At 35.8% G+C, this 21,396-nt stretch overlaps 2 protein-coding genes across 14 annotated transcripts in view; one reads left to right on the top strand and one right to left on the bottom strand.

Annotated features, from left to right (window-relative positions):
* The window catches only part of mmd (disintegrin and metalloproteinase domain-containing protein mind-meld), a 25,543-nt gene extending 8,091 nt beyond the window's left edge, over window positions 1–17,452 (bottom strand). For 5 of the 11 annotated variants that reach the window (XM_070218175.1, XM_070218178.1, XM_070218179.1 and 2 more), the window contains exons 1-19: window positions 16,684–17,452; window positions 11,875–12,600; window positions 10,921–10,971; window positions 10,636–10,784; window positions 10,509–10,565; window positions 10,362–10,435; window positions 10,228–10,300; window positions 9,745–9,891; window positions 9,374–9,673; window positions 8,997–9,166; window positions 8,759–8,928; window positions 8,520–8,683; window positions 8,222–8,386; window positions 8,005–8,152; window positions 7,773–7,944; window positions 7,387–7,506; window positions 7,115–7,292; window positions 6,811–6,958; window positions 3,170–3,308 (exon numbers count right to left, since the gene is read on the bottom strand). In XM_070218175.1, coding sequence (XP_070074276.1) covers window positions 3,170–3,308; window positions 6,811–6,958; window positions 7,115–7,292; window positions 7,387–7,506; window positions 7,773–7,944; window positions 8,005–8,152; window positions 8,222–8,386; window positions 8,520–8,683; window positions 8,759–8,928; window positions 8,997–9,166; window positions 9,374–9,673; window positions 9,745–9,891; window positions 10,228–10,300; window positions 10,362–10,435; window positions 10,509–10,565; window positions 10,636–10,784; window positions 10,921–10,971; window positions 11,875–11,944 — 2,495 coding nt within the window. In that variant the 5' untranslated portion in view covers window positions 11,945–12,600; window positions 16,684–17,452. Of the gene's footprint in view, window positions 1–3,169; window positions 3,309–5,708; window positions 5,815–6,810; window positions 6,959–7,114; window positions 7,293–7,386; window positions 7,507–7,772; window positions 7,945–8,004; window positions 8,153–8,221; window positions 8,387–8,519; window positions 8,684–8,758; window positions 8,929–8,996; window positions 9,167–9,373; window positions 9,674–9,744; window positions 9,892–10,227; window positions 10,301–10,361; window positions 10,436–10,508; window positions 10,566–10,635; window positions 10,785–10,920; window positions 10,972–11,874; window positions 12,601–16,683 lie in introns of all 11 variants that reach the window. The other 6 variants (XM_070218177.1, XM_017139698.3, XM_070218183.1 and 3 more) reach the window with 3 other exon arrangements.
* Window positions 9,755–21,396, top strand: Or13a (Odorant receptor 13a). Of its 3 annotated transcripts, none has more exons than XM_070218186.1 (6): window positions 9,755–9,932; window positions 20,142–20,576; window positions 20,641–20,740; window positions 20,837–20,944; window positions 21,007–21,195; window positions 21,256–21,396. In XM_070218186.1, exons 2-6 carry the CDS (start codon window positions 20,182–20,184, stop codon window positions 21,328–21,330), a joined length of 867 nt encoding a protein of 288 aa, XP_070074287.1. In that variant the 5' UTR covers window positions 9,755–9,932; window positions 20,142–20,181; the 3' UTR covers window positions 21,331–21,396. The 3 variants fall into 3 exon arrangements, with proteins under 3 accessions (XP_070074287.1, XP_070074286.1, XP_016995195.1); XM_070218185.1 differs by having other exon boundaries at window positions 20,139–20,576; XM_017139706.3 differs by lacking the exon at window positions 9,755–9,932 and adding an exon at window positions 18,863–19,233.

The following is a 21,396-nucleotide window of genomic DNA, read 5'->3' as shown; positions in this document are numbered from 1 at the left end:
TGGAAAGTTTTTAAAAAGGATAAAAAAGCTACATTGCTTCGGTAAGCCGAAGTTGTTATATATACCTTTGCATTCGATATATACAAAAATCAGTCTTTTCTTTTAAGATTTCTTAAGTTACTAAGTTATGTAATCAGACAGACAAAGTACCTTTTTCTAATCCCCCAGTTAAATTTAATAAAAGCTTTAAACTTTGATTTTCCTTACGGTTTCAAAGTTTTAAATCCTACGTAAAATTTAACAAACGGACGAGAAAAGGGCCCTTATGTCGACTCGTCTGTTTTTTTTTATATAAAAAATCTGCCAAATTATAATCATTTTCTTTGCAAGGGTATATATACTCAAATATATATACACATTTTAGAAGCCATTCAAATTAAAAAAAAATAGAGGCCAAGATTATAGAAAAGTCGAGTAATAGCATTGGAGAGTAAAATTGTAGAATGAAAAAATTCAACACGATTTTTTACAGTAAATAATAAAAAAAATGAATATTAAGCTCAAATTCTGTTAAAGAAAAATGTATTAACAAATTTTAAGGATAATAAAAAAAAAGAGTAAGGATACAACACTTTTTTGATGTCCCACATGCGAAATGGAAACTAATCCCGAAAAATCAAATATAAGGCACATGCAACTACGCGCAGTGCGACTTAAACTTGAAGTGAGTCCCACGGAAGGTAGTACATACGAATAATTTTGATTTGAAACAAAAATTGAATTGAAAAGTTAATTGAATCAAATTGTTTATGTTTTAAAAAAGCCACCGAACGATTTTCCAACAAACTCCGCACTGTGAAGTTTTGTAAAACATTCATTCTCGGCGGACGTGTTTGTACATGCACGAAAAGTTGTAATGTTTTGAAATGGTTAACCGGGAATGATCAGTAGCGATTGTAGCGAGATATATCGTTATTTTGTACTTTAGGTGTTTCCAATTTCAATGTAGTTTCGACAGTAGTAATATATATGTAGGTGTATACGGTTTCCATATTGATTAGGGGCCTTTGTATCTGTAACTGTAACTGTATCTGTATCTGTTCTACAATCTGTAACTGTTCGTGTTCTTATGTTTTCGTGATCTGTATCTGTATCTGTATCTGTTAATGTATCTGTATCTGTATGTTTTGATCCCAATGTTCATACCATATTACACAAACAAAACATAAATGCTTTATGTGTGTACATTGTATTCGTATTCGCATTCATAAAGACGGCTTTTCGGAACACAGGAGGCTTACTCTGCAGAAAGCACCACCATAGCTCAAAGTCAGTTTCATCTATGTTGGGCCCTAAGCGCAAAGAGAAGTCGAAAGTCGCATCGCAAGCTTTCGCTTGGATATGCTATATAGTATATATAGTATATAGTAGAAGATATTGGCAAAAACGTCGTATATTTCTACTCTTGGCTTTGGGCTGCAAGTTAGCGGCGGGGCTATACGAATACTTAAACTTTTACTGTTTAACTCTTACTTTAACTGTTACTTTAACCGTTACTTTTTAACTTTAACTTTAAGTTGGGGGGGTCGGGTCGGGTCTACAAGAGTATCTACGAGAAATCTATCTACAGAGCACACTTTTTGGTTAATATGCCCCGTGACTCGGGTTTCGGGTTTCAAATTACGGATTTCGGTATCGGTATCGGTTTCGTACTGCAGGTATTATGTTTAATGGTGGTGGCAGAAACAACAGCATTATTTTTCTTGTCGATTGGATTATACATATATATGGATATAGTTTGGCATGATTACAGTGCTGGACAGACTAAACTGAACAAAAGTAGTAATGAAAAACGTCAACGAGATCACCGCCGTACTGACGACAACGATAACATACACAAATGGCAATCCTTTGTATAGCCGCTTTCAAATTGTGTGCTATTCAGACTCAAAAACTATAATAATTTAAAGCCAGAATCGGTGACTAACTAAAGGATATAATTAATGAAATATGTTCAATCAAAAATATGAAACCAATATATCACAACTACTTAATTTGTTAATGTAACCTTATTTAGTCTTTTATATATTTAGTTTTTAGTTTCGGTTTAAAAAAAAAACTGATAAAATAATGTCTTTGTTGGATCGTCAATACCATTTTCTTTTTTTTTTTTTGAGGAAGATACCCATAAGTTTACTCAGATATATTATCAGGAAATGGAAAACTTTGTAAAACTGATGTTGAAGGAAATTACCGAGAGTAAGCATCTTGCAATTAATTTTAATTAAATGAATTTAAATCCAAAACCAGACTTGGGAGCAGACTTGAATTATTTCGATGCTTTTCTAAACTTTTATTGTAGACAAATTTTTATAGTTTTACCAGGATTACAAAAATTTTTTTTTCTAAAAGAGAGGGGACCGGCTTTATAGAAGAAGAATAATTTGTGGAGTTCCTAACGAAACCTGAGATATAAAGTTGGTTTCACAGATTTGCACCGCCCTATTTATAGATTCAAAAATACATATCTATACTTTTCAGTTTCCCAAAGTTAAGTTGGTATATTCGATTTTGATCTTTGAAAATATTAAAAAAATGTGACAATTGCAATCACTTTTAAAATAAATAAAGAATTTACATTTAAAAAGTTGTTTCTTTAACTTCGCTATTAGGGAAGATTTGTACTTAGTTTAAAAACTGACACGATATTTCTAAAATTTCGATAAATTTTTTTTTATGAGTGTTCGAATTATAAATATGATAAGATGTAGAGAGAGATGTGCAAGTGTGAGGTAGAAAGTTGCGTACGCGGTCAGAATAGTATTAAATTATTTATTTATTGCACCTTTTAAACAAAAATACCAGCCAATTATAGTGAAATGCAATCAATAAAATATTTAAGCAAATCCAGCGTACGCAACTGTCAATAGATACGAGTTATTACACTGAAAGAAGTAAGTACATTGGGTTTCTTTTTTTTTATGAAGCTTAACAAAACTGAACAATGACAATGGTTTTAATGCAACGACACAGACAAATTTATCAAAATGCGAAACAAAATAAACAAATTTACTAAAGTTTTTTTTTTTCATATTTGCATTTGCAAGTGTTTTTTTTTTAAGTTTTAAAAATACTTTTATGTTACTTTTTTTTGCTTGTTCTTTTTTTTGTGGTTGTAATTTGTATTTGTATTTAAAGCTGGCTTTTTCATTACTTCTTTTCAACTAACCTTAGACACAGGGAGAAGTTTCTATGTACTACAACTGACCTGTAGCACAATGCCATCAAGGTGAATGTTATAAAAACGAACCCTACAACTGACATTAGAACACCGACTAGGAACACTGTATTTGAGCCGTGGTAGTTCTCTATACGAGAAATTTTCAGCCAAGTTTTATAGTTTTGTGCGCCCCAATGTAATTGGTTTTCATTTGTGTGCAGTTTGTTCGAGTTTTTGTTGGGTTTTGGTATAGGTATTTCGTATATTGGAGTAATACATTCGAGTTGTTTAGGTTTAATTTATTTTTTATTATATTGCGTGATATATTTTCGTTGGTTTACGTGGAGATATTTCGATATTTCGAGGACGGTATTTCGTAGTTATTCATTTCAATATTGCAGTTGGGTTGTGAGTCAGCCGAAAAAACAAGGAAATACAAAGTTTTGTTGCATTTGGGGGGAAATAAGATATAAAAGAGATCTCACACATTCTTTGGGGATTTTTTTTTCGATATTCGATTTTTTTTTTCGTTTGTACTGCTTTTTCCTTAATTCATATGAGTACATAAAACATAGATTTATAACAACGATAACATGCATACATTGTAGTATGTGTTCTCATTGAGATATTTCATTTTTTTTACGGATTGCCAAGGCTTTTGAAATGGCCAAAAACGGATAATCGATTCTCACAATTGCTTAAAAGTTAGTTTTAGTATTTCTCCTTTTGTTCGCCTTTCTATGACAATGGTAATCATATTTGTGCACATCCAGCTTAATTACCACTAAATTAGAGCATTTGATATTGGTCTTAACTATAATTTTCGAAAAAGCTCAAGTAACGAAAATTGTTTTTGATTGCATTATAGTTATTTCACAACTATCTTGTAGTTTAAAACCATTAGATACTTTGTTATCGATTACTATGTTTTTACCAACCCTGTTTTTTAAAAAGAAAAAGTTTACTTTAAGTGTGTTTTTTTCTTTACAAGAAAACCAGTTCAGAATTATTTATGAGGAAGTATCTAAGAAGTAGAAAAATTGGTTATCATTCGTTCTTTTCATGGATTTTTTCGTACTAGCAGTTAACGACATCAAAATACCCTTGAAAATGATAATAGGAAAGTTAACTTCGACATGACTTGGTTTTTATACCCTCGGAGATTAAAGGAAATATTTAGTCTCCACCCAATTTAAAAGGAACAGGGTACAATACATTTTTTAAGAATATTTCCAAATACAAGATAATTATAAATATGCCTTTGATGCATTTTCAATTTCGTTCAAACATTTTGTTTAAGCATATCACACATCCGTATCATTTTCGTTAGCCACCCTGCATTTTTTTCATTTTTCAGTATGGCTCTTTAGCTTTTTTTTCGGTCCCCCAAATATTTTTTTGTTCCCATTTCGTGTTCGTAAGTCGATAAATGATGGCTGATTAATGTGTTCTGGTAGTGAGTGTGCCTACGAGAGGTGTGAGCATAAATCAGAATATAAAAAATAGGACCTAACAAAGGATCATGTTTAATTGTCAATAATATTATCACGTAAATGCATAAACAATAATGTTTTTTCTTAATTTATTTCGAATTTTTTTGCTGTGTTTTCGGATATGTTCTTATATATGCATATTGTCATAAATAATGTAGTAAATCATAATAGAGATTACAAAAACCCAAACAAAAAATATAGATATTATACATTTTGTAGATTACGACGACAAATTACAAGCACGTACAATTTTGAACTCATAAAAGCACTACGAATATTTTACACACAGCGATAAATCCAAAGGGCAGTCAAAAAGTAAAATGTTTAATGTGAGCAGAGGTATGTAAGTGTATGTAGTCACTCCGTGTTGGCATATGAGATAGTATGTGGCAAAGATTTATGTACAAGCATTTAGAATTAGAGAAAAACTTTTGAATAGGAAGTACCCTAAATGTAGATTTATTTTGTATGACAACCCAACTAAAGATTGAGTTGAAAGTGGTCTTATGATAGACAAAACCAAAGGTTTTAACATCTAAAAGACTAAAATAGAAATTGAGCTCTTTACAACATTTAAAGAGAATCTGGCATATTATCACTAAGAATAGACTAGATAAGAAAGACAGATGGAAGGAAAAGTTGTAAATCTTTTTGCTTAAGAGCTTAAGTTTTTATTTTCATCCCAAGTTTGACGATATCTCCATTAAAAATTGAAAAACTATTTATAAGAAATATATAAATTCCTGATTACGAAAGTAATTTAATTATAATGACATTTAGTGAAGAAGACAGCTCTGACCATACAAAATCCATAATTGAATTATTTATTTTAAAACTTGTTGTTTGAAAACTAATTATATATTTAGGAAAATATATTTCCTCGAGTTGAAACTTTCAGATATTATTGCATATTTTAGCTATGTACGAAAATGTATTCATTAAAGATTGAAGGAAATGAATTGATATGAGAATATGTACGTGTATACTTATGTGTTGGTGAATGGTAGTGTTGCTAAATTCATAAGAGGAAGAGCTTGACTTGCTCGGTACTCTACCTGTAGCAAACGGCCAGTGTTGCAAAACTAATGAAGACACATTTGACGATAACTGTTAAAATGATGACCATGGTTAATGTGCTGATCCTATTTTGGTCAGAGGTGCCTGCAAATGGTGGTTGCGTTTTATTTTTAATCAAAGTATATATATATTATATGCGCCATTTTTCGTATTTCGGCTTTAAATTACATTGTAACATTTTCCGAAACTAAAAAAAAAACATAAAAAATATACAAATTTTGTGTTCTGTTCGCATACAACATTTGAAGGGTATCCGTTGATATCCGAAGTCATTTGATTTACTCAAGATTCCCGCTACTCAGACTTGTATACAAATGTCTTGTAAATAATTGAGTATGTCTCATAATTCTTTGCTCATACGACTTTAGGCAGGTCCTAAATCCATTAGTGGTATTCTTCTTTAATTAGCGAGGGTATAAAAACTTGAAATATCTAAAGTTACTTCCCGTTGAAGCTAAAACAAAAAAAAATTTTGTAGGTTGGGACACCCCGAAAAAAATTAACCTGTTTCAAGTTAAAATGAGCCTTGAGTGTGTAATAATAATTAAAGATTAAAGTAATACAAAATAAATAGTTTCCCAAAAATCGTTGTTCAAATAATTTGTTAAAGTGTTCGAACCTACAAATTTTTTTTTGTTTAATTGCGACAAATCTCCGACCTGACTACCATTGTCATACAAGTAACAAAACTGAATTGCATATGATTGTACCCAATTATTCAATTGTGAGTTGCCAACGTGATTAAACCAGGCGGCGATACTGACCTCGTTCAACAATACTTGGTTGGTATTGAGCAGAGCCCTGCTTGAACGTATTACATTACAGTATATAGTGGAATAATTTTTAACTATTTGATTAAACATACTGTTTGATTCAAGCAGAGCTCTAGTATTCAGGTAAATATCTTGGGATACAATTGATGGGATTTGATTAGACCAGTTCCATTCGATATTATGGACTTGATGCATTCGATAAGAAGCCTCTTCCAGCTGGCGCAAGGTAAGATACAAGATACTAGCATCGCTGAATTCGACACTCGATAGTCGACACTCGACACTCGACACCATAGTCATTTCTTACCATATGGGGTTTCTTTCTTTTCCATCTTGATAGGGCTGCTCGTGGTGGGCGCATCGGTTGGCTGTGCCGTTGTCAGCAGCACGATGGCACTGCAGTCGTTGCCGCCCCATCCCATATCGCAGTGGCAGCGGTTTGTATTCGTGCAGACCTGCAATTTGAATTGTGAAAATATGCAAAGTGTGGTCGTGTTAATGTCTGTCGCATGTCGCATGGTCACATTGCCATGTCGCATGTCCAATCATGTCTACATGTTTATGGTTTGATGGCTGATGAAGAAGCACCATCTAGGTTTTTATGAACTTACGCCGTGTTCTGAGCACTCTTGACCCTGCGAATTCACCGGGCACTTGGTCTGATCCACGTGTGGAAAGAGACTGACACACGTTTGGTTGAGGCAAATCAAATTATCACCACAGGGCGTCCCATCCTTGACCAGGCCATGTTCCGGATAGCTATTGGAGCCCACCTGACCGCTGGTCGCCCTGTGAATAAACTCAAGCGATTGTGAGACTATCTTCTTCCGGACTTCACCTGATCTCCCTCCTTCCCCCAGTTTGACTGGTCTTTGCTACGCACTTGCATTCGAACTCCTGGCCCTTGATCGAGATGATGGTCCGTGAGTAGAGCTGGTCAATGCCATCGTTAGTGGGCTGTCGTTCGCCATCCTTGCACTGCAGAGTTCCACACTGGACGTTCCTGGGGAAATAGATAAAAAATCATATCATCATTATTATCAAAGTAGAACATATCTACGAGAGTCTTGAATAACTTGCAATGAGAGGTAGATTAAGTTATGCAAGTCGTAAATCGACTGCTTGCACTGCTTGCATTGCACGCTTGCATCAATTGCTCATAACTTCTTAATGAATGGTCGAAATTAAAAATTTCTTTTATATTTCGTTAGGTATTAATACACACAAAATAATACAATTTACACTTTTACAAAATCCTGAAGTACTTACTCGGGTTCGCACTTAATGTAATGCTCATTGGCATCTCGTCCGCAATGTCCGTTGATCGAGCCCTTCGAATTGAACTGTTCGTAGCACTGGCGATCTGCCGCGGAGCCGCCATAACCCCATATTGCCTCACATTGCAAACTCAGCGTGGGGCAATAGCCTTGAAAGCAATAACCTAAGGGACAACGGACATGTGTAGGGCAACTATAAAGGGTAACTGAATTAGTTAACTCACCTGAGACGCCAGTCTTGCTAGTTCCGCACGGAGAGCCGTTCTTTTTGAAGGCATCCGCCGGACAGTGGCCAACTTCCCCGTCACAATACTCGGGAAGATCGCACTCGTTGTTGTTGGAGTCACGACAAACGTAATCCTTTGAGCGCAGCTGAAAAAAAGAAGGGTGTATGCAACAAGAATATAACCTTGAACCAATGCCAATCAATCAATTACTTACGCGGCATTGGTCACAGCAAGCACCGCCGGCACACTGGGCCTCTGATTTCAATTTGCAAGTGATGCCATCACAGCATGGGTCACTGGAACACTCCTCGAAGGTACCACAGTCGCATTCCTCATCTTCTTCAACCACTTTATTTCCGCAATTTCGGCGTAGCTCAATCTATTTATTTATAACAAACAAAAAATTAAGAGAAATAGTTTAAATATTGTGAAAAAACAAAGTAAATTTCTTCTACGTCGCCATAATTCCCAACTGGTTATAGCTTAGTTGTTCCCAGCTGATCAAAGCTCACCTCATTTGGCTTGTTCAGCAAACACAGTCCGTGGCCAGTCCGCAATGCGTCAATGTAATCCTTTTTACTGCACTCGGAAAATTTGTATGGCTGCACATTCTCCTGGCCCACAATCGACTGGGCCATGATGCAACCGTGCCAGTCACGGCAAAAGCACTCCTCGCCTGCGGGCAAAAATGAGATTCAGTTTTGGCAAATGCCATGCCGTTCGAAGGGATAAAGGCTCAGATAACTCTTACGTCCGTCGTCGTGTCCCATGCCGATGTTATGGCCAATCATGTGGGCCATTGTGCCCGCCAAAAGGTGCGGCTCGTACACATTCACATCCACGCTGATGCCCACAGCACGGGGTGTGCAAACAGTTTCGGGAACGGCCATGCCAGCCTCTCCGCCCGCAAAAGTCTCGCCACTAAATGGGAGATAAATAATATAGAGTAATATAGTATATAAAGATTTTTGCCAAGCTCCAAGTCTTACGTGAGTAGCTGCGTTGTATCCCGCTCGATTTGGAACAGATTTCGCGAGGTGTAATCATTAAAGTTGGATATCGCCTTGGTTATATCCTTGCTGCCATCGATAACCGCCTGATTTTTGCCCCAGGTCTCGATGTACACAACCGACACACGGGTATTCAGAGTGCGAAAGTACTAAAAATATTTAAAATATATAGGTAATACTGCATTAAGTGGGTACAATACATAGAATTTGAAAAAAATCGTTATTTTCACAATAAAGTATCGATAATATAGATGTTTTTAGGGAGAAAAATATCGTTATTTTTACGTATCGATAATATCGATGTTTCCGATAAACACTGATGTTTGAAAAATATCGAAAGTATCGAGTTTACTTACCAGATCGGCTATGTTGGCAACCTGTATGGCATCGTGGATAACCTCCGCTCGAGTACTGCCATTCCGCTTATCGAACATCGCCTTGTCCACAATGATGGCGGTCTCAATGTACTTGGTGGCCTCCCGGACGTCCCGCTTGTTCCGCCCCGCACTCGGGCCCAGGATCTCCTCGACGACGCCCGCGACTCCGGCGGACAAGTGCTTTGTGCGACGCGACAGCCGCCACGAGTCCAGATTGCCCGAGTTGGCGCATCCTTTGTTCGCCTTTGTGCGGGCCTCGAAAATCACATGGGGATGTTTCTGTTTTTTTTTTTGATGGGGGAAAAAATGAAAAACAAAATAAAAAACCAAAAATAATTACATTTCCCTACCGATAGATCTCCGCCATAGAAGGGGTGAATGACGAACGTCTCGTTGCCGATGTGAATGACGCCACTTACACCGTTGCAGGTGTGGAAAGCTGCGCTGGCACCAGGATAATCCTTCACGGTCCCATGGTAGTAACAGTGCTCGATATCCTATAATATGAAGGACATAAAGGAAATGATGGTTTAGCAAGGTAAGATATCCATACATCCTAAATAAACAACTTGAATATAAAAAGGGAATTTCCTTTGTCTTTTTGTTTTTTTTTTCTTTTTTTTTCTTTTTTTTTTTTTTACGTATATATATTTTTACATTGTTTTTTTATTTCATTCATTCACATTCACAAGACATTCGTCTTATTTTTTTCACTTTCTTTTATTTTTTTTTTAAATTTTTTTTTATTTGTTTTTCTGTACTTTAACTTAGATATTTATCTACAGGGTTGTGTAACTTAATATCGTTCTCGAAATGTTAAAACCTTAACTCACATGTCGGTTTCCATCCACAAGATATCCACCCACGTGGTAATGTTTCTGTTGTATGTTTGGAGAAAGAAGTTGTCTGCAAAGAAATGTAGATATTTTGTGCTATATGTTATTCAGAAATTTATGTAATAACTTACGAATTGAGCTCCAAGTCCAAACGAAATTTGTGATTAAATGCTTTTATTAGCAGCGATGTGCGATGAAAGTGTTTCTATACGCAGGGAAATCATTTATATTAAATGCATTAATTAGGTAAAAAAGAGCAGATGATTTTAGGAACCTACCTTTGTTCTGCCTCTGTTAAATCCACTGTCGTCGTGTGGTCGAGGTCTTTGTCCCGGCTGCCAGAACATAAAATACATAGTATTGATGATATTCAGCAGCAGATTAGTTACTTCAAATATCTCTCACCTTTGGCAGACTGACTTCTCGCGTGGATATGCCCATCTTCTCGTGATGGCGCAGTTGTACTGGATATATAATTTGGTAATAGTGACCACCAATTCGACGGACAAGCTCTTGATTTTGCCTGTATTCTTTAAGTAAACGTTCCACTTCTCCTAAAACAAAAACACAAAGTTAATGAAATCATAGAACTCAGTTACGGTTGTATTGTAATTGTATAATTGTAATCAGTATGTTGTTGAAGATATATAATGTTATATAAAGATACCCAGTGTAAAGAAATGTACTTACCAACAGGACTTTCTTCATTCCAAAATGAATCATCTAGTGTGTAATCTGCTTCTGCAAGAAAATAATTTTAATTTATTTTATTCTTTAGTCCATTCCGATTAAAGGGAAGGTTGTACAAAGGCCGAACTAAAAATGATGATATAATATTTTTTAATAAAAGATAAATTCTTGAAAAAATGTGATTTTTTGTATATATTCTATAATTTCTATATTCTATAATTCTATATTTCCCTATGAAAGCAATACAAGTTAAACTAGATATCTCTCTGGTGTTAAACGGACTGACGAATGTTTCCCAAATTACAATGTAGTCTGCAATTTATTAAGGGTTTTTCAAACGAAACCAGTGGCGTCCTATAAGTTGAGAGGCGGGAATTTCAAAAGGTCACTTTTGACTTATTAGCCCCGCCCTCGCATTTTCACAGGAAACCATTTAGTTTGTGACCCATTAAAACCTTGTTTTATTGTTAATTAAAAGATAATGGATCGGTAGGGTTTCAGAATCCAAACGCTTTGCCGAATTTCGTATGCTACGGTAAAGCGTAGGAATTCTAAAACTCTACAACACCCAAGGTGCATTTATAACAATTTGATACCCACACTGGTCATAATAATTAAATAAAAAAAATTTTAGCTACATGATTAATTTTTTACGAAACATTAAAGATATCTCTTAACAATCCCTTCTTTGGAAACCTTCTTGTATGGGCTTACAAGATTTAATCGAAACTAGATAGTTTGCTAGGAAAATGAATCGTCTAAAGACCATTATTCGTATCGATAATTATCGGTATATTATCAACAACCATAGAATGTATGCTTTTTCTCTATAGGTAGTTCGAATGGGAGAATGGAAGGAAAGTAAAGGTGTAGTATCTTCTGTTAGCTATAAGATACAAGTAATGGGGATGGATACAGAGACAGACACAGATTTAAATCAAGTATTCAACTTACCCCCTGCAGATGTGACGAAAGCGCACAGCTGAGCAATGATGAGGATCAAATTGGCGATGTTCATCCACATGACGGCGGCTGCGATATTGTGATCAAAAGTGAAGTTGTCCAATCCAGCAGCCCCACTTCTAAGTCTTAGTTTTCTCTCCTACTTGCTCTTGCCTTTGCTCTTGCTCTTGCTCTCAGTAATAATTTATAGAAAACTGCCTTCATATGGTACTTAAAAACTATCCGTTTGCATTAGTTAACTTTCGGTAACCCAGTATCTTTGGGCAGCGAATTGATTTGCAGTAATCTCCTTGCAGTTCTACACCATCCAGCACTTCTCACTTGGTATTTGGTATATGTTATATGTTATATGGTATAGGGCTTTGCTGTGTGTCAGTGGCAGTGGTTTTGCTTTAGCTTTCGCTTATTCCTTTGCTTTTGCTTTTGCTTTCGTAACTGAGGCTGTGATTTGGTTTCGGTTTCTGGTTTCTGGTTCTCAATGGCTTGCAGATTCTTCTGCTGGGATTGTGCATTCATCACACGGCGAACTGGCTTGGCTTGGCTTGGCTGGGCTCAAGGAAGCTCGGAAAATAAACAAGATAATGGATATAAAAATCAAATCTAATATTCACTCTCTGGAGCGTTTAGCAAAAACGCCTTTTTTTCTGTAACAACCGTAGCAGGATTAAAATGCATCAAAATCCGCCCCAAGTTCTGAGCAAGCGATGTCCTTTGGTGCTGCAAATAAAAGATGGATTGAGTTTAGAAAACATCTTACAACGAAATTAAGATTAAGAACTATTTATATCTGCTTAGAGAATTTCAAAACCATTAACCATTCAAACACCTAGAAATGTCGAAAACCTTTTTTCTTAGAAAGTCTAAACAGTGTAAACAGTCTAAACTTAAAATTAAATCTTTAAATATTTTAAAAATATTTTTTAATCCGATTTTGAAGTTTTATTTTGGGAAACTTTTAGTTTTTTTTTTAATCAGATCATTTTGTACTTTTATAACCAGCTAAATTCAGGAATTCAAATCCTTATTTGGCACTCACACATTTTTGAAAATTAACCCCAATCACTGGAATCAACAAATGAGTTTTTCTAATTTCCATGTTTTCATTTTTTCACTCTAAGTTCCGGCTTTGTCGTACGTGGAGCCCTTTCTGTGCTTTTCTTTTTATTTTAAGATATCAGATAAGAGATGTTGGTTCTCAAAGGCCCAGGCTAAATCTGTTTAGAGCTGTGCATTAGGGGATTGCCCAACCGAAACTAATGAAAAGCCACGTTGGCACTAAGGTGAATGCGAATGTGAATGTTGAGGTGAATCTGAATCTGGAACTGAATCTGAGTCCGAATCCGAATGTAAATGTGAATGTTGTTGGGGACTGGGGACCGGACAGTGAAGAGCACACCGAGGCCACAGCCGACAATTTTAATTTGCGCTAATTAGGCAAGGACAGACATTTAGCGGTGACAGAGAAATTGTAGAAAGCAGATTCAATTAGCAGCAAAATCCTATTAAATAATTAATATTCATTAGGCGGTGGTAAGCAAGACGCTTGCATTTCCGAATGATTGGTATTTAGTATTGGAATTTCGAGAACCGAAGGAATTACCCCGAAAGCAATTAATTAAAGCAATTAAGCTTTCGATTTTAAAAAAATATATTATGTGAATAAATATATTTTATATAAATAGTACCTTCTTTTTAGTTTTTCTTCAGCTTATTATTTTCAAATTGTAGCTTTAAATTCACACACCTTATAAGGCTTATTTATACCGGCGGCTAGAACCCAGATTTCAGCAATCGTTTGCACAATCGTACAATCAGAGACTAAAAGGCAGAACGGAAAATAAGTACTTTATGGGATCGAAGGGGAAAATTGAGAGCTGCGCTGCTGACGACAGCTTTTGTTTACATTTCGAGAATGGAAAATGTCTGCTTTGCTTTTACCTATACGTATGAGCAATTACTACGAGCATTCGCTTTAATTTTACCCTTTTTTTATATTCCAAAAACTTATGCAAGCGATGGAAAATCAAAAATATTAAGAAAATACCAAATAATTTTAACCTCATTAAATTCGAAGGATAATTAATATTTGTTTGGCTTGGCCGAGAATCAACAGGTTCCCCGCAATTTTCCAAATGCGAAGCTATAATTTATTGAATTTTCTTTTATGGCCGAGAGCATCGTCAAATTCAGGTCATTTCAGCGGGGAGACAGTAGGATAATTTATTGCGGCAAAATGGGGATGGGGGCAAGGATGTGGGGAAAGGATAACAGCGAGAATAACAAAACTTTTGGGTAAACATTTTCTTTAACTACGGCCATCCATATAAGTAGGTGAACCGAGTAATAATATTTTCGATGATGGCGGCGTTATGTCATTCATCGGTATTCGGTATTTGGTATTCAATCAAATTCCGCCCCGAAAAATGCCACCTTTAAAAATGTGGGTGTTGCAAATGGGTGTGGCTAAACTTTGAAATAAATAAAATTCCTAAAATATTTTGGCCATCTATGTAGAAACAATGTAGATAAAGTGTAGATACAGATGCAGATGCAATGTTTACCCAAAATTATTATTTATATGTATTTATTATTTTAAATACCGGTCTGATCTATCAGATATTAGCATGTATATATGTTCTTTATCATATAGCCCATATGAGGAGTGAGTTTCGGAAAAAAAGAGCTACCCAGCGAATATGTAAACCTGCAAATTGCCACATATTTTTCTTGGTGTCGAGGGCGTCCACGGCAGAATCAGCATCAGAATCGGAATCAGAAACAGAATCAGAAACCTTGGGCAGACAACCAAAAAACCAGACAAGCGGCAGCTGACAAGAAAATAAATAAATAAAGGGATGAAAATGAAGAACGCGAGAGTCGTCGGCTGGCTCTCCAGTTCTTAACTGCGCAGCCTCCGGTTTGCTTTTTCCTTTCCTTTCCTTTCCGTCTAGGCAATGCCAAAGATGAAAAAATGCACATGTGTATAAATCTATTAGCCAATAAAATTACTTATGCCTTCACAATTAGAAAGAAACAAAAGGTACAAAGGATCCCAGGGAACGAAAAATATTTGCAACTTTGCAACCAATTTAAACTTTCACTTTATCACATTTAATCAAGTTAAAAAAGCAACTTTATTTTAATTGATTACTTTGTGGCACAGACTTCCTCTATTCCTATGTTTAACATTTTACATTATTCCGTGACTACGAGAAGTTTTACAAAGTGCCTAGCCATTAAATGGGCAAAAGTTAATAGTTGTACACTAAGAAAAACCGAAACTAAATTCATTCTGTTCGCCTTTATTTAAATATATTAAAAATGGGGACTATGGGGACTTTTCCTATTTATCTTTTGATTTATTAAACAGGAAAAAACACACAAGTCTTTCATTAAACTCGGCAACAAGTGAGCTCTAAATGAATGCTATTAAGTTTGTATTGCGTGAAAGAAAGAAATATATATATATTTTATTAGTATAATTGCTTTATCTTGCTTTATATATCGGTCAATCCAAAACTGTTTGTTTAACATGGTTTTTACTGACATACTGAACATATTACAATGTTCTAAACCGCGATAATATTCTACTTCCAAGGATACTAAGCAACCATCATGTTGTTTTATAGTCAGCTGACCGAAAACTTCTTTCTCCACCTCAAAAATGAATCTTAACACAGTTCGAAACTGTTAAAAATTGAACTTTTAAAAAGAGTTTGCGATCTGGTAACATCAGATCGGGGAGTATTTGGGCGTTGCCACACTGATTTACAATGAAAAGATCTAACAACTAAGGGCCGACTTCTTGTCCGCATGTTAAATTTAAAGTAGGAATAAAGCCTGGAAAACATATGGATATTTAGCGGTTAAAGCTTCCTTTTAAATTTAACAAGGGGTTGAGAAAACCGGCCTAAAATTATGTATTTTCTTGATTCCCTTCGATCAGTTTAAGCACTTCGATTCTCGGATTATACGTATAAATGAACATGTTTTAGTTAAGATTGGAAAGTACTTAGCTTAGCTCTTAGCTTAACGGTATTTTGGTAAAACAAAGTAGCTGATATATTTCTTACTGTGCAGAAACTCGGGTAGGTGGGTCAATGGCAACGCATGCCCAGACCCAGAATAATTGCGGATAAATGTGTCTTGGCAGCACGGCAGCGGTAGCAGTAGAAAGAAGTGCTGCTGCTGCACGTATTTAAGAAAAAATGTGCCCCCTGACACACTTAACTTGCACCGAGAATCGAGAATCGGCAGACTCCTTGGCCAAAAATCGAAATCTAATTTTTTGGAACCCAATCCCTGCGTGCCAATACACTGGAGAGGAGCGGGAGAGACCCGAGACCATAGACCAGAGAGAATCCCATCCAGAGCAGATATGCATTGGAATACAAAGTGTGGGATAAAAGCATTTCTGTATCGCTATTATTCATTGGTCATGCGCAGTCAGCCGCGCCTCATATTTCCGATTTCAAGAGTCAGTCGCGAGTTGTAGGATATGTGTTTCGGAATTCGGAATTCGGATTGGGATTGCTATTTGTACAATATTCGCAATAATGGTTATGTTTTGACTACAGCATACATTTTTCAACTAATTGTGGCCCCGAAATATATCCATTTCCATCTGTATACCATGTATACCACTATTTTAGGCTCTATATATGCATGAGTTGGGATACTTGAACGATATAGTAGTACCTATGTACGTAATGGAGTGGCACAAAAATCATTATGCTCTGGGTTCTTTCGGTTCTCTGGGTTGTACACTTGTTTATCTGGTCCTCGACCACTACTACTCACCTACGGAAATTCGGAATTCGAAATTCGCCACAATCCATCGAAGGAGTTTAGTTTTTCAGTTTAAACTAATTATTTATTTATTTAATTACTGGTTATCCTTGCGTTTGTTTAGACTGGCGTATAATTTTACATTGTACTGCTTTATGAACACACTCAGTTTGTTGTTTTTTTGGCCAAACAGTAAAAAAAATATGCAAAAAATTTGTCATAAAATATGTATTTTATGATCTTCTCTTCTCCTCTCGCTTTCGCTTTCAGCATATACATATAGTATATATATATATGTATATATATTTATTCTATTTTCTATTTATTTTTCCCATATTTGATTAAAATGTGCTGGTTTTATAGCCGATTTTGAGTTGCGTTGCGTTTCTATGTCAATCATTTGATTCTTCGGTTTGAGTTATTTGTTGAATTTTCACATTTTGGCCAACCGTTCGGCGTTTCTTTTTCCCTTTTTCCCTTTCTTTCTTTTTTTTTTGTTAAAAGTTCACGGTGTATTGGAGATGTTGGAGTGTTCAGATTTTGTATGTTATATACTTATTTTTTGGCCTGCCAATATAATTCAGTTACACTTATTCTCCTGGCTCTTTGGGGCGCCGACTCCGATAATATTCCTCAATTAAATACTGGCTGCGGCTATTCTTGCATCTTGCACTCTTTTCTTTTCTTTACTAGCTTTAAAACTATCGCCGTGGCCGTATCTCTAGCCTCGCTACCGCTTTCCGCAATTGCAAACAACGTTCTAAAGCTCTCGAACACGTCTGCAGGATTTGGGCAGGCGAAAAAGCGATGGCCAGAGCCAGCTAGCCATTTAGCCAGCTCGACGCAGTCGCACAACCGGAGGAGAGCGACTCCGAAAAGGACTCCGAATCGTAGTACCAATCCCGGTCATCCCGTCATCTCGGCATTGTCATCTCAGCATCTTCGGCTCTCTCGGGCTTTTTGAGATTCTCTCGGCTTTTCAGATTCTCTCGGCTTCTTCTCGGGTCCTTAGATTCGGATTAACATTCGGATTCCGATTCGTATTCGGTTTGGTTCTCTTGACCGACTGACTCTCCTTTCTCCTCTCTCTTCGCTCAAAATAAAAAAAAACCCAGCCAGGAGTCGAAGGCCCCGACCAGACTTACAATCCCGGGTACGTCTGTTTATGCCCGTTATGTAGAGCAAAAGGGTATATTGTATTCGTGCAAAGGTGCGTAATTGTAAAAGGAAGTAAAGTGTGTGTGTAGCTACACTTACATATATATTTAGCCATGTCTGCTTTGGCCTGGCCTGCCTGTCTTGCCTGAGATCTTGGGAACTACTTGTTTTTAGCCAGGGAACTGGGTCCAAAGATGCCACATTCATTCCTGAGCGAAAGTTGAACTCAAAGATTGGCCACACCCCCCAAATAAGCACTGAAGAGCAACCAAAACTGACCTAATTTAAATGGTTTATATTTATATTTATTTATATTACATTTCTATATTTGTAAGAAATTGAAGACTGCACTTGTGCTTAATTTGACCAAAAGGTTTAGGAAACAAGGGATAAAATGAACCATCATTGTGTTCTTAATACAATTCACTCTTAATTGACATACCTAACCAAATGTTATAATTTTTTACCTTTGATTACCTTTTATAAAAAAAAGGAAAAATTGGGCAATATTTTTTTTTTGGATAAGCTTTGGGAATTATGGGCATTGACATTTCTACCTTCTTAAAAAATGCAAAAATTGGGCAAAAAATATTTTAATTTTGTCTTTGCTTGAAATTAAAAAAAAAAAGAAAAAAATGGTTAAAAAAGAATGTATTTATATTTTCAATGTGGTTCCATTTTTTACTTATATGTATTGTTTAATTAGTCAAAATAAAGAGAACAAAATTTTAAACCAGTATAAGGAAGGATTTAACAAACAAAGACTTTGTGTTGAAGAATGTGTTTGATCAAAATTTTATATTAAGCGTATAATGAGGTAGTCCCATAGGTTTGGGTGGGTGGTGAGTGTGGCTAGTGTATGCAGGCGCTTTCTAAAATATTTACCTTGTAATTATGGAAAATTGTTAAAAGGGGTAATTTTGACGCACACTAAATTCTCTTTTATATATTTCGTTATCGCTGGCTTCTTGGCTTACTATAAAAGTGTTGCCGCCTTTGGGCAGCCAAGAAGTCACTTGATAGTCAGAAAGAAATGTTCTATTCCTATCCATATAAGGCACTTCGTTTTCCCGTTCAGTGTGTATGGCTAAAACTGAATGGCTCTTGGCCCTTGTCGGAAACGTCAACAGAAGTTGGGAAAAACAAACCTTTTTACGGCAATTCATTTTTTGCCACTGCTTATATAATATGGGCGTGGTATGTCATCGCCTCCGTGGGCATAACAATAAGTTATCAAACTGGGTTTTTGCTAAAAAACCTTTCGGATATCATAATCACGACGGAAAACTGTTGCACCACCTTCATGGGAGTCCTGAACTTTGTTCGACTCATCCATTTGCGGCTAAACCAACGCAAATTTCGGCAACTAATTGAACATTTCTCATACGAAATTTGGATTCCAGAGTGAGTCGAAAAACCGAAAAATAAGTTAATTCGAATCCATATTTTCCACCCTAAAATATCAGTTTTTTTGCCGAATCAAAAGAAATAATAGCCTAAAAATGGAGTGTCATACCTTTTTGAACTCGTAGCTTAATTCTGAATCAATTGGCATTCAAACCTGGAAATTTTTAAAATTTGCCATTTTTTGTAAAAAATGATGATGTACCCCTTATCAAAAATTCGAAAATTTGGTCGAAAAATAGTTTTTTTAAATCAGTTGGAAAGTGTACTGATATTAATATTTAGGTTGTAGGCTGCTCAGAACAGTGCGCCTTTTTGATTTGGGACCATTTTTGTCCAAGTTACAGCAAAAAATCCATAAAAAAAAAAAAAAATACCAAAAATCAAGATCCAGATTTTCCACCCCAAAAAATAACAGTATTTTGGCCACAACAATGGAAATAATGGTCCAAATATGGAATGTCATACCTCGTTGAGCTCGTAGTTAAATTCCCTATCGATTGGCGTTTCAACCTGAAAATTTTTAATTTTAGCCATTTTTCCCCTTTTTAGCCATGGTACCCCTTACCAAAAATGTGAAAATTGGGTCGAAAATTAATTTTCCCAAATCAGTAGGAAAGTGCTCTGATATTAATTATAGGGTTGTAAGCTGTTCAAAACAGTTTGCCTTTTTGATTTGGGACCATTTTTGTCCAAGTTAGAGCAAAAAATCTTTAAAAAAAATTGAATTTTTACCAAAAATCAAGATCCTGATTTTCCACCCCAAAAAATAGCAGTATTTTGGCCACAACAATGGGAATAATGGTCCAAATATGGAATGACATACCTTGCGGAGCTCGTAATTTAATTTCTAAATTACATTTGCATTTAAATTTAATAATTAATATGTTGTTTTTATCTTTCAGCAGCAGTTCCAAAAACAATATTGCTGCGTGGTGTCGCAGGCGCATGATAACCTTTAGCATAATGACAGCTCTGCTGTCGTGCTTGATCATCATGTACTGCGTCTTGCCGTTGGTTGAGATATTTTTTGGTCCCGAACTCGAGCCCCAGGATAAGCCATTTCCCTACAAAATGGTCTTTCCCTACAATCCCCACAGAAGTTGGATCAGCTATGCACTCACCTACGTGTTCACCTCGTATGCAGGAATCTGTGTGGTGACCACTTTGTTTGCAGAGGACACCATTTTAGGATTCTTCATCACCTACACTTGCGGCCAATTTCAATTGTTACACGAACGAATCAACAAATTATTCAAGGGAATACATAATACGGAATTGGCAGAAGAGCTTCAGCTGGAGCGTCTTAAACGGATTGTAGAAAAGCACAACAATATTATCAGGTTATATATGTTCAATTTATTTAAGCTAATGCAAACTATTTAAAACTATTATTTTTTTTGATAGATTCGCTAAACGCTTGGAGGACTTTTTTAATCCAATTCTATTGGCCAATCTTATGATTTCATCGGTTCTAATTTGCATGGTTGGCTTTCAAATAATAACTGTACGTACTAAAAATATGATATGTATTTTATATATTTGTATTTTATTTACCGTATTTTATATATATTTTATAAATTTATTAACTTTTCTTAATCAGGGAAAGAACATGTTTATTGGGGACTACGTGAAGTTCATCATCTATATATCCTCGGCCCTTTCGCAATTATACGTACTCTGCGAGAATGGAGATGCTCTAATAAAACAGGTAACTACAAGTGATGGATTTCCTTAAAACTTATTTTCAACATATGTTTTTTCACAACACAGTCCACGCTGACAGCGCAAATTCTATATGAATGCCAATGGGAGGGTTCAAATCGAATCGAGTCCCTTTCGTATAAACCAACCAGCAAACGAGTCCGAAATCATATATGGTTCATGATACTCTGCAGCCAGCAGCCCGTGAGGATAACAGCGTTCAAGTTCTCAACTCTGTCCTTGCAAAGTTTTACGGCGGTATGTATGGCTATTGGATCGATTTTAGAAAACAAACACTAAATTAAATATTTTTTTCAGATTTTGAGCACGTCAATAAGCTATTTTACCCTACTGCGGTCGGTTTACTTCGATGACGAAAAGAAACAGGACTAGAAATATACCTAATCACAATAAAGTAGTGAAAAATGTATTAAATTATCAATAGTTGTATTAAAAAAT

This window comes from Drosophila takahashii, chromosome X, assembly GCF_030179915.1.
Source record: "Drosophila takahashii strain IR98-3 E-12201 chromosome X, DtakHiC1v2, whole genome shotgun sequence".
NCBI lineage: Eukaryota > Metazoa > Arthropoda > Insecta > Diptera > Drosophilidae > Drosophila > Drosophila takahashii.
Note: the sequence above shows the minus strand (reverse complement) of the source record. Positions and strands in the feature narration are given on the sequence as shown.